This window comes from Cuculus canorus, chromosome 3 (assembly GCF_017976375.1).
Source record: "Cuculus canorus isolate bCucCan1 chromosome 3, bCucCan1.pri, whole genome shotgun sequence".
Lineage (NCBI taxonomy): Eukaryota > Metazoa > Chordata > Aves > Cuculiformes > Cuculidae > Cuculus > Cuculus canorus.
In genome coordinates this window covers 30363415-30377888 of record NC_071403.1, presented here as the reverse complement: position 1 = coordinate 30377888, position 14474 = coordinate 30363415, and the positions used below count along the sequence as shown (strand labels likewise).

At 39.4% G+C, this 14474-nt stretch overlaps 1 protein-coding gene across 2 annotated transcripts in view; it reads right to left on the bottom strand.

The window, feature by feature from the left end:
- CRYBG1 (crystallin beta-gamma domain containing 1) overlaps positions 1–14474 on the bottom strand; it is a 99520-nt gene that overhangs the window by 61737 nt on the left and 23309 nt on the right. Inside the window, exons 1-2 of one of the 2 annotated variants that reach the window (XM_054062673.1) lie at positions 9842–9984; positions 5380–5509 (exon numbers count right to left, since the gene is read on the bottom strand). In XM_054062673.1, the coding sequence (XP_053918648.1) occupies positions 5380–5415 (36 nt within the window). In that variant the 5' untranslated portion in view covers positions 5416–5509; positions 9842–9984. Of the gene's footprint in view, positions 1–5379; positions 5510–9841; positions 9985–14474 lie in introns of those variants that run through there. The other variant, XM_054062672.1, reaches the window with a different exon arrangement.

The window sequence follows — 14474 nt, the reverse complement described above, 5'->3', positions numbered from 1 at the left end:
AGAAAAGAAAAGAAAAGAAAAGAAAAGAAAAGAAAAGAAAAGAAAAGAAAAGAAAAGAAAAGAAAAGAAAAGAAAAGAAAAGAGAAAAATTATTCAACTGTTCAGCCCAGGAGCAATGTAGAAAGTGCAACCTTTATTTCAGGGAAACAAATTATACTTGGGGGAGGAGGGTGGCTGGAAGCATCCTAGGGTGACAACGAATGTTGGCACTGAATATGCTACTAATGAGCCTATAACCCAGCTTGTGTGATGCTTGCTATGTTTCCCACACAAGGAATGACAGTAATTTTACCAGGTTGAGAACACAATAGTTATACTGAAGAAGAGCAAAAAAAACCCTCCAACGTATCAAAGTGCACTATATCATACAAAAGTTGATCATAAGTGTAGTTAAGGAGGTAGAAACCCCGTCAAGAATCTGAATGTCTAGCACAGCACTTGGCAGGCTTCTTCACTTGTATTTCTTCAAGTAATACAATAAAACGTTGTCCTGGTGCAACATTTGATTAGCTAGAAAGGCATAACCTATTCCACACAGTTGAGCACCTATCCAGATTTAAAAGAAAACAAAATAGAACCAAGAACAAACCCACACCACTGCCCAACATAGTCCCCTCATAGGTGACCATCTTCCTACACCTGCCCTTCACCTCCAAACAAAAATATCCTACAATGTCATATAATTTCCCCTTCCTTTTTCCCCTTCAGTCTTTGCACAAGGCAGGTTAGTGCTCTCCTGAAATTCTTTTTTTATCTCCTTTGAGAAAACCTACACCAGCAAATATTCTTGGCTCCTGCATGACTCACTTCATAGAACTCCAGCTACAAGGGTTTGTTGAACTTTCTGATTCCAAGCCTGATTCTGATCCAAAAAGGATGCCTTCTCTTCTTTTGGCCTCCAGTTTTGGGAGGAGATTGGTTAACCACTCAAAGGCCTTATCTATAAAAATTGTGGTGAACCTTAAGGCAAAGACTTGTTCTGCTCAGGACAGGCTCCTCTCACCTATCCACAAACTGGTAATTTGGTTGTCTGTTACTTTGGAAAGTGGCTCACCTGGTTTCTCACTTACTTGGTACTGGAAGTTTATCAAATGGCAGTATAAAAAGCTTTGTTTCTACTGTTTAAGCATCACACTGGGAGGTGATTTTGTAACTCCATAGGATCCCAAATGATTTTAGGTTTTGTTATTTCTTGAGAAAATAAAGCACTTCAAGGGAAAGAAGCATGAGGACCTGGGCTGAAGGTCTTGCTAACATTTGTCTGAGCAAAGCAGAAATGAAATTAAAGAAGCATATGAGGAATCTGAAAATACCGTAGACCTCGACAAGCTATCATCCGTACGATGAATTAAAAGACCAGGAGGAATTAGGGATCTGCATATCTGCTGTCTCAGGAATATTGCAAAGGCAGTGACAGAATAAATTCATTTAATCCAGTCATTTGACACAGAATCAAAATGGGCTTCCACAGCCACACCTGTGTGTTAAAAGTACCCCACCCAGTTTCCTTCGTTAAATATTCATGTCATACGACTGAATCTTTGTGTGAAAGGCAGTGGCTGTGCTCAGGTAGCAAGTAGGTGTGAGAACTCTTATCTAGATGGAGAATCCTGAGAAACCTTTAGACAGGTACCTGGTATAGGGCTGAAAACATGACTAATCAACACCTGAACATAAGAAGTGAGAAAGCATTAGAGCACATATATATGCCTTAGAAAAAAACTATTTAGACCAAAGTATCTCACATGGAATTTTAAAGTCTAGATTTGTTGTGATCATTATTCCTAGTGCACAGGAATTGTATAAATAATGAAGGACTCAGAACTCTCTTTTCATTCACTCGCTTTACTATGAGCAGAAGCCAATCTAAATCTGAAATTGTTCTCTACAGCAATAAATGCTTTCAGCTTATCTCTATGAAAACCCATAGCTGAAAGTCTATTTGTCTTTAACTACATAATTTAAGGTCATTTCAGTTTGCCATATCACAGGTAGGACCTCTTCTCAATTGGTGTTGTTATTTTGTCACTACTGAAGCTGTATGACTGCAAAAAATACATTTATCTATGTTTTGGTCCTAAAACGTATCTATTATTTTTCCAAAGAGAACAGAAAGAATCAAACACGCAGGGAGTTCACCACTGTTCTATTAATTAAACAGTATTTTTAAAATACAGTCATGAAATTAAGGCCACGGCTATATACTTCACGCAGCATAGGCTCTATGACAGCTGAAATAATCCTCAATGTGGATCTGCAAAGACATTCTAAACATAAACCGGAATGTAATCACGCTATTTTGCCTTCGTTTGCAAACAAACTAAAAGACATTCAATACTCCTCCTAGCTCCACTAGGCAAAACTGGATTGTGCAAATGTCACCAGGGATGGAATGCACTATTTAGGAAAAGGAATCAGCTGAGTTTTAGAAATCTAGAAATAGAGTATTTTGCAGAACTGTCATCTCTGAAATGATTTCTGGGTTTTTTTCAGTATTTAATAGTTTGTTACCAAACTTCTGTTTGCCAGAATACCAAAAGAGAAACTGCTCACCTTCATTTTCCTGAAACAAACATTTTGCACATTCAATGCTACAGAATTAGAAGACTCAGGAAAATGAAATATATATTTAAATTTGTATGATTTATTCATTTATCATAGATTACTTACCTCCAGTTATTTAATAAACATGTTCTTTATATATTTGATAAAAGCACTTTAAAACCTTTCATTGTTACACAGCTGACATTTTCAGTTATCCAAATCAGAAACTTACAATAAAACCAAGTTATAAATTCCAGACAGCCTTGTAAAGGGGGAAAAAGTGGAAATCTTTGTACAGAATTGGAAGTACATCTGAATCAACATCAGAGGTATTTGATGGGAAGGTAATATTGATATAGAAGGATGTTGCTTTTTTCCTAAAACAATGATGTAGTGAGAGGAAATATTTCTGCCTTATATTTAGGGCAACACAATATCTACTTACTGAGTTACACTATCAAATGTGCCTTTTACTACCACTATTCATGAAAGTCAAGCAAAAAGACAGAGAAACAAAGTTGCACTGTATATCAAGAACAGTTGCTGTGAAGTACAGGAATAGGTAAGACACTCTGGAAGATGATGAAAGGGGAAAAACGGGGTATATTATGATAGAAATTTATTATACTCTAGTTAATTGGGTAGAGAGAAGACTGGTTTTTGATCAAGCAAGGGAAGAATCCAAAAGGACTGAACCTGATGGCTTTAATTACTTCTTGGAGTTTTTTTTTTCTTTCTGTTGGAAAAGAAATACAAGACACAGACAGTCCAACAAGTTCTTGGAATATGCTGGGGACAGCTTTTTCTTCAGAAGGTGAGGAAAACCATTAAGGGAGTGGCTATTTTAGATCTTCTGCTGACTAGTAGGCACAAACTGGCTGAGAGTGGAAAGGAATTTAGGTGAAAGGGAACTCCCTCATGTAATGATCACAAAAAGGAAAAGGAAAGCTGAAAAATATTTTATTTTTTCTTTAACAAAACCAAAATCAAATGTTAACAAGGTCCAGAGACTGATAACCAAGGTCTTTTAGGAAGACTGTTTAATTAATAAAAGAATGCAGGAGAGCTTGTCTGTTTTAGTCATCACTGGAGTACGCTCTAAGCATTATCCAAGGTAAAGGGAAAAAACAAAATCAGACAAAAACAGAGGATAAAACAAATTAAGCTGTGTAAATTAGCCTGCAAGACTCTACTTTGTACATTCACCTTTGAAAGGCTTATGAATAGGCTCCCATAGAGAAGAACAGCAACAGAGAGGAGCCTGGTGCAAACAGTTTATGTTCTGTGTCATGCACCTTTTTCTACTCCTCTCCCACAAGAAATACTGAAGGAAGGCAGGGCTTCATTAAATCCCAGTCCTCATAAGCCATCTATCATCAGCAGGAGATTTATATTCTTACGTTATTACATGCATTAGCAGATTATCCTAATGCAGAAGAAACTGCTTAATTCACAGACCAACACCCACCAGACACTATTTCCTTTATTTTTATGACTTATCTAACAATTAGACTTTTGTGTTAGGCATCAAAGTATGAAATGATGTGGCCTGCTCTGTTACTCTTATAGATGCTTCATTTAAAGGCTTTTAAATGTTCTTAGTGTAAATGGATTGGTTCCAGGTTGGAGGAATGACACCTCCATAGTTTAGTCATAAGTATGAACAACTTATTCCAAAAGAAGAACAAAATACAAACTCAGAGCTCACTAAATAACAGCTGAATTCTGCCATTCTTAAATTTTTACTGAAAAACATCTGCTTGCTTTTGTAGGGGAAGTCCTTGCGAGCAGTTAATATACAAGTCTATCCAAGACAGCAATAGGGTGAACAGCAATCTTTTCTTTTGGAAAGCTAATTCCCTCGCTAGCTCTACTGCAATAGAAATATCATCCCATAACTTTACTGCACTATTTTGCTGTTTCATAACTGTGAAGAACTGGGCCCTTTTTCTAGGTATGTTCCTACAGTATCAATCGAACTAAGATGTTGAAAGAGACTACAAGGGACATTTGGGGTTTATATTATCTGAGTACTCAACTAAAGATCAATGAGTCTTTTCCAAAGGCTTCATAAAGAAATTAGTAGATGAGATTTGCTGGCTTGACAAGAACTAGACAATAAATCTATTTGTTTTAAAGGTAGAGTATTTTAAGCCATCATCAAATCTATTCAGATGGATATTAGTTCCACAACCAAGAAAAAAGCAATTTTTTTTTCAATTACTGGCCTGCTGTGTACTTTTGTTAATGTAGGAAAAAACCCTATTTCTCTCTCCATGGAAAGATTACAGTAAAAACAAGAATAGTATTGCACAACGTTGTCTGCAATCTGAAATTAAGTTCTCACATTAGAACAAGTAATTAGCATTTTCCATAGCTTGCTTCTATGCAGTAATACTGCTGCCAAGCAAATGAGTAACACTACATGAGCTAAATGAACACTAGAAAATAAATGCATAGCCATTTCTCCTTCTCTGGAGTAAGATAGAAAACAGTACAGGTTAAGTAAGATACTGTAAAAGTGTAGGTGCCGGTCTTTTATTATTTTTGCTTTTAAATATTTTATGAGATTTTTTGAGAGCATGTGGAAGATCTCCTCCAGCCATTTCCTTTGTTGGCTCTTCATGCCAGCTATAGTCATTATGTACTTTCTTTATTTCCATATATGATATTAATTTGAAAATTTTCCAGTACTTCAAACAGAGGTCTTTTAAAGGAATATTACAGTTATACCTAGAGTTAAACGCTGTTTTCAGAATAATCACCTTCTTTAGATTATATGTATGTCTATTTATATGTATATATATTTTTATATAAACACACTATTTCTCTTACCTTCCTAAGTGCTGCTGGTAATGAGGCAGTAGACATTGATATCGCTGGAAGAACATAAGAGTGTTGACAGATTACTGATGGTATTTCGTTTTCTTGAATGGGATACTGGCTGCCTGATATATCATAGTACCTGAAAGCAGAGTAAACACTGTTTAATTAATACATCCTAGTGAAATAAAGTCTGAGCCAATACCTGCCGAATTTCTTGAGAAAACACACTAAGCTGTTTTCTCCTGTTGTAGTGTTTCTGGGCCTCCAGTATTTCTAAGGTTTATGGCTTTATTTTGGCTTTTATTTATGGCTTTTATTTTTTATTTTTATTACTTGCTTATCTTATTAGACATTCATTTGTCCCACCTGCTTTAGCTATGTGAAACTCTAACTTTCAGCTTTTTCCTGATAACAAAACAACCAAAATCTACATACAATATCTAGCAGGATAACCACATCAGAGGCACAAGGCAGAAAAATTGGTGGTCTTATGTCACTCCATCTCTACAGGCACACCAGATTACAACACTTGGGAGTTTATAGTTCCGCTTTGCAATGGATGTTCTGTTCACTTTCCTTCTGGCAGCTGTCTCAGTAAAGAACCAGTTGAATTCTGAAAACAAAGGTCATTTATTGGGAAGATGCTGTCACAACAGAAGTGTATACAACCTTTAAAACAATACATTAATTTTTAGCAGGCAGTCCTAAAGCTTAATGGATTTTTTGCTTAGATTTATTCTGCAACGTCAATTTTGAAATTTTGAATCCAAAGAATGTGGAAAAGTTCACTTATGCTCCTCCTCAGAGAGAAATAGTATAGTAAAAACTGGCTAACTTATATTATGTCTTTCATTTCACCATCTGAAAAAACAAAGTAGCAAGAATACAGAATTGTCTGAAGCTACAGTTGCATTAAAAATATTGATAAAAAGATATTTTATATATTTAGTCCTTTAGATAATTCAACAATTACATAAAATCCAGGTTTTGTTTTAAAAGTATATATTTTTATATTTTTATTTCAAAATTTTACTGTATTTTTCATAGGATCATAGGACAATTCAGGTTGGAAGGGAGCCCAGGAGGTCTCTGGCCCAACATCCTGCACGAAGCAGGGACAGCAATGGGAACAGACCAGGTTGCTCAGGGCTTTAATGAGTCAACTCTTGAAAATGTTCAAGGACAGAGACATCACAACCTCTAGACAATGGTGAAAATGTTTTCCCTTGCATTAACTCTGAATTCCTCTTTCCTCATGGTCTTCCTGTTGTCTCTTGTCCTCCTGCCATACACCACAAGAGTCGGGGTCTGTCTTCTTGGTGTTCTCCTCACACGTACTGGGAGCCTCTGGGCCCTCCACTGCCCCCCAAAGCTGCCTATTCCCCTAGACTGAACAAGCCTCAATTCTCCATCCCTTCCACACAGGATGAACACAGCCTCAGAGGTAACTCCTGACCATTGTGGTGGCCACCCAATGAACTCACCGCAGTTTGAAACACTGAGAAATCTTTAGGCAGAAAATACTCTCCGCAAGTAATTTTCTTTCAGGAAAAAAAAAAAAAAATGCATCTCAAAATGGTTTGGTTTTGTTTTATCCTTAAAATATTTATATTTTCCATTTCAGCTGGATCAAAACTCCCTTTCCCACAGGCTTCTTTTCCAGATTATCACAAAGTCCCAAATCCAGCTCTGTTTGTACAGCTTCAGTTGCAATTTAGCTTTATAACTGACTGCCATAGGGAGTTTTCAAAAATTAAATAAGGGAACAGAAAAGCTTTAGGCATCTTTATAGAGGTGTTCAGTTTATTGTGGTAAAAGTGTTTTGATATTTTAACACATATTCCAATAAGCAATTATTTTATTTACCTATTTCTAAGGAAGAAGTTTCATTGCTTTCAATAGCTGGTTACCTTCTCCAAGCCAGAGCTGACTATCTTGATTTTCATTTTCTGCCTCCACTGACGGAGGTTGCTTTTGGGATGTCTCCACAGATACTGTGCACGACAATTCAAAAGTCACATTAACCAGCTGCTCACCTAGTGCTCAAAGATCCTGTGGCAACCTCCCCTGTCAAATAGGTGTAACTGGAGGCCACTGTAACACTACTCAAGGGAGCAGCAGTGGACTGAGGACTACCAACTCAGTGTCTCAAGAGCAGTGGCACAGCACGGGCAGGAGACTGGGAATGCACTTAGTTCAAGCCTGTAAGCAAGGAGGAAAGAAGTGAGAAGGAGGAAGGTGACTGCACACCATGGGAAGCAGATAGAAAGATGCCAAGTGCTGAGGTGACAGCAGCATGCTGCAAGAGGCCACTATTCGCAATGGCAGTGCCGGGCTGGCGGCAGGTGTACGCAACTCAAGTGCTATATAATTTATGTATGTCAGAAAACAACATGCCACCAATCCCACAAGTTGAAGTGCCAACAGGAGGAAGCTCTGTGAGCAAACACTTTCTAGGTAGGAAGTCCCCAGGTGAGGCAGCAACATCCACCTGGAAGGCAACTGCCAGCTCCCCTCCGCTTATGGAGGCAGGATCCCCCTGGGGGCACCCTCACACCTTGTCCCCATGGGCCCACTGCTGGCCACGCTGGAGGACCATCACTCTCAGACACCGTTAGACCTCAGGGTGCTGGCACGTCCATGGCACGGGAGCCAGGAAGCTGCTGATTTCAGAGTACGGTGAAACAACACTGTCTTTCAGACATCTTTTTTTGAAAGGACACAATTTCACGTCAAAAGCTGGAGCCGACAGAAGCAACATGAAAAGTTTTAGCCTGAAGATGGTATGCTGGGAAACAGCCAGCTCCAGATTCCCAAATGGGTGAGAAAAGGCACTCGTTGAATTTCTTCACGGTTTAAGGCCTATCCTTGCAACAATCTGCTGATGAGCTAAGCTCCCCAAAGCCTTCCAAAAAGCTTTGGCACCGGGCAGTTTTCCAGGGAAACAACTGCAGTACGCTTCTCGCCTGAAGGCACGGGCACACACGCAAGCTCCCAGAGGCAAGCTGGGTGCGAAGGCACAGTGCTGCGCCTCCTCTACCCTAACTGCCCAGCCAAATTCTCTCCTTCCAGCCCAACTGCGGGGCAGCTCACCCCAACTCACTGTGGGTCAACTCACCGTGGGGCAAGGGCAGGCAGACGGACAGTTACCGTAGAGAAGCTGACGCATCATCAACCCACACCCTCGCTTTCCTCACCTGGGCTTGTTTGTGTAACCATGCCCACTCACTCTGAGCCCCGAGGGCCTGAGGGGAAAAGGGTGTTTGCAACATGACAGGCAGGTTATGAAACCCTCTCAGACGTTTAGCAGGCCCATCAATTGTCAGAGGCAATGGGAGAAGAGCCTTGTATGTGGAAGTAAGACTTTTTAAACCAGGAAAAATGGCAGGGTGAATATTTATGATGGACCGAGTAGTTTATTGTGTGTTACATGTTTGGCTACTAAATAGTACAACTAATTACATCAAAAATGCTCAGAGTATGTTTACAGCAATGTGTGTCTGGCATGTTTTCACATAACTAATGAAAATAATAACTAAGTTTACAGTGAAGCAAAGGAAGAGCAGGTAGGAAGCCTTGGAAATTACCAAGCTTTTGAAGAGAGCATGAGGCACTAAAAGGAGGAAGGAGAAGTTCTGTAGGTATATACATCTTCTCTTTACCAGCACAGGGATACTGGTTCACAGCAGAAATACTAACTGGGAAAGGAAACCATCAGATAGGAATTAAACTGAGGAGTGCTCTCTTTGTGCTGCAGACCACACATCTTGGCCCCATCACTCATATCTTTCTATGCCCCAGTCCCTAATAGCAACACAATGCTGTCCTATTACACATATTAAGATATTAATTATCTTAAATTATCACAACAACTACAAATCATTTTGAAAGGAATTAATCTGAAAACAAAAATACATGAAAACACTGAGATAGAACCAATAAGCAAACAACTCACAAAGCAAAAGAAGAAAAGAGGACATTGACATACATTTTAAACTAATAATGCCTGCTAAACTAGCATCCTTATAATTTTACAGCCATGGCTTCCCTTATAATCCATCATATTTAGTCCTGATATCCATCTCCAGTCTGCTGTTTTTCAGAACTGTCTTCAGTCTGTACCCAAGAGATGGTTCTTGACTATTAACCCCCTTTTCAATCAACACTTTTACACAGGATGAGATCATTTTTTTAAAAAAGACAGAGCATGCATGAGCAAGAGCAACTTAATTAAAACGGAAAGACATCTGTTTGTTTATTCAGATCCTGTCTCCCCCCTCCCACACTGTATCAACACTTAAATTTTTCCCTTGGACCAGCAAATATTAATTTGATCAGCAAAGTGTCTGTGATAAAGATTTACTGCAAAACACAAAAAACATTAAGAGCAGTAAAGGGCTTTTCCCAAGCTCACCCACCACCTAGATGCTCAAGACTATGATGGGTTTACCTAAACTGTCAAATAATTTACCTCCCTGGTTCATTCTCTGGTCCCGATCCCCTTGTCAGCCATACTGCACATGCATCACTTTGTGCTTGGACTCTCCTCTGGACAAACTCTTCCTGCTGAGCAAAAGCAGAGGCACAGCTCTGTGGATGGACTGCTCTATGGATGGCAGAGCAAGGATAGGTCTACGCCAGCTTTGGCTCCTCCTGCCCTACAATATCCCAGCTAGCCTCCTGCCCTCAGACACCCCCTGTATGTCCCACACCCCACCCCACAGCATGCACCATACCTCTGGCATAATGCTAGAAAAACACCAGTCTTGCAGGCAGCAAAGAAGACCTTACAGTACCTCAAACACTTTGAACTAAAGCCACAAAAATATAATTATGGTCTTAGAGCCATGGGGGCGTCAGGCCCAGGTCAAGTGTTAGGCAGCACATACACAGCCAGTTCACTCTAAAGGTGTGTAATCTTGAGAGGTGTGGATGCATACATAAGGATCGCTCCCTGGGGCAGATCCTTCAGCAGTGCAGACTCTATTTTAAACAAGGGGGTTTTGTTGCACATTATTTGAGTTGCTGTAGTTACAGTCTTAATATATTCTGAGCATTTCAAACAGCCTGCTTTGGGTTTAAGTTTTCCATACAAAGCTACTGCTTGTTATGTCTTCTCTCATCTCTTCCACGAAACCAGTATGTGGACTTCCCTGAGCAGTCTGCAGCAAGCTACGTACTGCATTTCCATACCTCTTCCCACTGCCTCAGCAGTCCCATTACTGTATGCTTCGTTACAGAAGAGCTTCTTTTCTTTATTAATGCATTGTTCAGATCCAAACCAACTTCAGCTCCTATACAAAGTGGTTTGTTACAGTGGGGTACCTCAACACCTCTTGCACCTACCTACCTACCTACTTGTTGTTTAGTCTTGGACAGCAAAGAACCACGGGTCTAACTCCTCGCCCTCCCAGACGGAGTGGTGAGAAGAATTGGAAAGAAAGGGGAAAACTCATAGGTTGGGATAAAAAAACAGTTTAATGGAGCAGTGAAAGAAGTGAAAATACAACAACAATAATAACAACAAAAGAATATACAAAAAGGTGATATACAATGCAAAACGCTCATTGTCCAGGTACTGATGTTCGTGTGTGCCCCTGATCCAGAGTTCCATGCCATGCACCGCAGCCACACACCTGAAACCACGCTGCAAAAACCAACTGTGAAACTGAACCACAGTTACCACACCCCAATCATGCCACCCATAGCCCCAGCTAACTACCCCCATATATATACCGAGCATGAATATTCTTTAGGCTAGTTTGGGTCAGCTGCCCTGGCTGTGACCCCTCCCAGCTTCTAGTGAAAATTATCTCTTTCCTCATCAAAGACAGAAAATTAACCTTTTTCTCGCTGGAACCAGGACACTACCCACACGGTTTCAAGGAGCGAAAAGCCATAGCAGACGCACACATCCTTGAAGAGACATGCTTGGAACACAGCTGCTGTATGACTTTCTGCCCTGCGAACGATGGGGGGGGGAGGGGGGGCAGGGGGGTAGTGGGTGTCTGTTTTACAGGAAAACGGAGCACCTCAAACTCGTCCCAGGCCCTGGAACTGAGAAGTGGCTCCGAGCTCCTCCTGGGGAGGAGTGGCACATTAAGGAGTGGCAGGGAGGCATCCACCCTCTAGTGCCAGCACCCTGCCATCTAATGGCCAGGCTTCAGATTCACAGGTGAATAAAATTTTCCCTTTCTGCCTCCACCCTCCTACATTCTAGGCACAGAAAAGTCTGTTTAAACTACCTTAGGTCACATCTTGTCGTGGCAGACATATTCCTACTGGCTTACTTCGAAGTGTTTTGTCATACACCTTAATAACAGGGTTAATACCTCACCTAAAAGTACCCTTTGTTGTAGTTACTCCACTCTACCTTACTATGTCAGCCTAAATAATTCCTTTCTTTGTTTGGCAAATTCACATCATTTAAATATTTGCAGGCATCAGCTGCATCTCTCACTCCCTCATTACTTAGCATAATCTTCCCTTTTGTAAATGTATTCCTGTGTTCTCTTCTCTGTTTCCTTCTGACAACATCTCCCTGGCAAAGATGCTTCCAGAGCTGGATACAAAGTCCCCGTTCTAGTCACACCAAAAATCACAAAGAACACGTCTGCTGCCTCATGGCTTTGTTCCATAATACATTTGCACACACAAAGACTGCACAGAGCTTTTCCTGAGCCACTGTAACACCACAAACTTGTCATACTTGTTGTCCACTGCCATACCTACATATATTTGTTTTTGTCAGCCCTACTGCCTTTCCAGTACAATATATTAATTTCAGGTTATTAAATGTATTTGTTTGCATTTGGCAGTTTGTGGAAGCTCTGAGCAACTGCTCATGAGATGAAATAGTTTCAAGCTTCTGGCTTTCTTGCACTTCAAACAGCATGCAATTGGAAATACTACAGTCATTAATCCTTCAAAACATGCTTTCCTAAATCCTAAACACAGATAGTCTTGCTCTGTAGCCAAATTTTTAATACAGTGAATTCTAGCAGTTTCTGGCTTCAAATTCCAAATTACCCTTTTCTGGTTTACAAAATAAAAAAAAAAAAAAAAAAAAACCAAAAAAAAACCTGCTGTCATAGAAATTATTGCAGTTATTCATTATGTTTAAAGTTATCTTCTTTAGCATCTCTACTAATCGTGACATTAACCCAGTAGAGACACACTTGAGACTGAGAATAGCTGCATTTGAATCACAAGATTATCTCCTAAATAACCTGACAACTTGGTGAATAATGTTTTTAGATGTACCAGAAGCCCAGCCATCATATAGCAAGTTAAAATCTTCATGACTGGTATTGTAGAGCTTGACCTACGTCAGGCCCGTACCAGATACTCATCACTGTACTCTTTTGCTTCCTGATAATCTCAACTGGGCAATTAATACATTTAATTTTGTATCTTGCTGGCATCAAAAATATCTTCCCAGAAACTCCATTTTTTGCTTTTTTGTAGCTACAAACCAGATTATCATTCTATATTAATGTTGATATGAAGAGGTGCATCATAAATTTTAGTTTACACGTACTACAGACAATCACTTCTGTTTAGTTGTACTTGTAGCTCTTGTTTGCACAGGAAAAGAACCCACAATCTAACAAACCAAATAAAAATAGCACCTTGGTTTAGTACAAAAAGACTTGAACATACATACACTGATACATTTTCTAAAACCTGGTTTCAAAGGAGGAACACATTTTTTCATTTGGTCACTTGGGAGACTACTTGAATTAACTGAAACTTCTTTTATTCTGTCATTTGAAGACTACTAACAAACTTTGTCAGTTATGACTTTGCAAGAAACTGAATGAATGCCCTTTTGTTTATGCACTCATCGTGAAGTCTAAAAAATTAAATCAATTCTTTTTTAAAGTATTGTAAAATGCCCTCCTTTCAAAGTGGTTGGGTTTGGGGCTTTTTTGTTTTGGTTTGTTGTTGTTGTTTTTTTTTTAATTAGTCAAGGAAACTCATTATTGCCATCTGCCCGCTGGGTGGCACCTCTACATACACGTCTGATCCAACAAACCCATGCTGCCTTTGAGAACCAGTGCACTCCTCCCACAGCCAAGTGTTGACATCACACCAGCTCTACGTATGCAACCACGTTTGGGAGACCACTAATGTTTATTAATAAAAATTTACTCTGCAAAATATTCCTAAAATTTACCACCATAATTATTCTTTCGGGAAAATTAATCTGTACAAAGAAACCTGTCAGCAGAAACATGATTCTTTGAGTATGTGTAAGTATTGGCAACTTTCGTAAACAACAGACATTTAATTGACAGATGTGACAGATAAGCACATTGCAAACTTTGTCGCTTTGTAATAATATAAAATAAATCGTCTGACATTGCAGCAGCATCCAGTGAGCCCAAGAAAAGCCAAATTTCATTTTTGTTGAGAAATGAACAAGTAACACACTAGAAGCATCCTCACTCCCAGAGATCATTTGTAACTACGCTGCACTGTACTATCTCACTGACTGTAGAGCTAATCTTGATACTTATATTCTGGGCAAGCTTTAAAGTGTTGTATAAACAATAATCATCACATTAACTTACCTAACAAAGGTAATATCTCATTTTATATAGTAAGAAGCTCAAAGAACCAGATGAAGCTGTTTGACTGAGGAGACATAAAGCCAGCATCACTCATTTCTTTAAACACATGATGCTTTTCTTCCTTTGTTCATATTGACTCACCATGACCAGATGAACAGAAATATCATGTTACATCATAATTTTGCTCATTTCTTTAGCTACACTGAGAGATACAGAAAGATATTTACAAATTCAGGAACTTCTGAACACACAGACACACTTGCAACGTTTTGCCCCTGTGCTCTTTCATGAATATTAGCATTTGGTTCAAAGAGATGGAAAAAACTTAGCAAAGTTTGTGAACTTCTGCTCTTTAAAGTTTGTTGTGAGCATCTAGTAGTCTGCCTTATACTCAATTTTCACTTTGAAAACATCCAATTCATCTGGGCATCTCTAAATACAGTGCAATTCCAGCAGGGAGTAGGAAAGTCTTTAATTCTCAGGAAAAAAGTTTCTGCCCACAAGAAGGGATGAAACAAGTTGGCATTC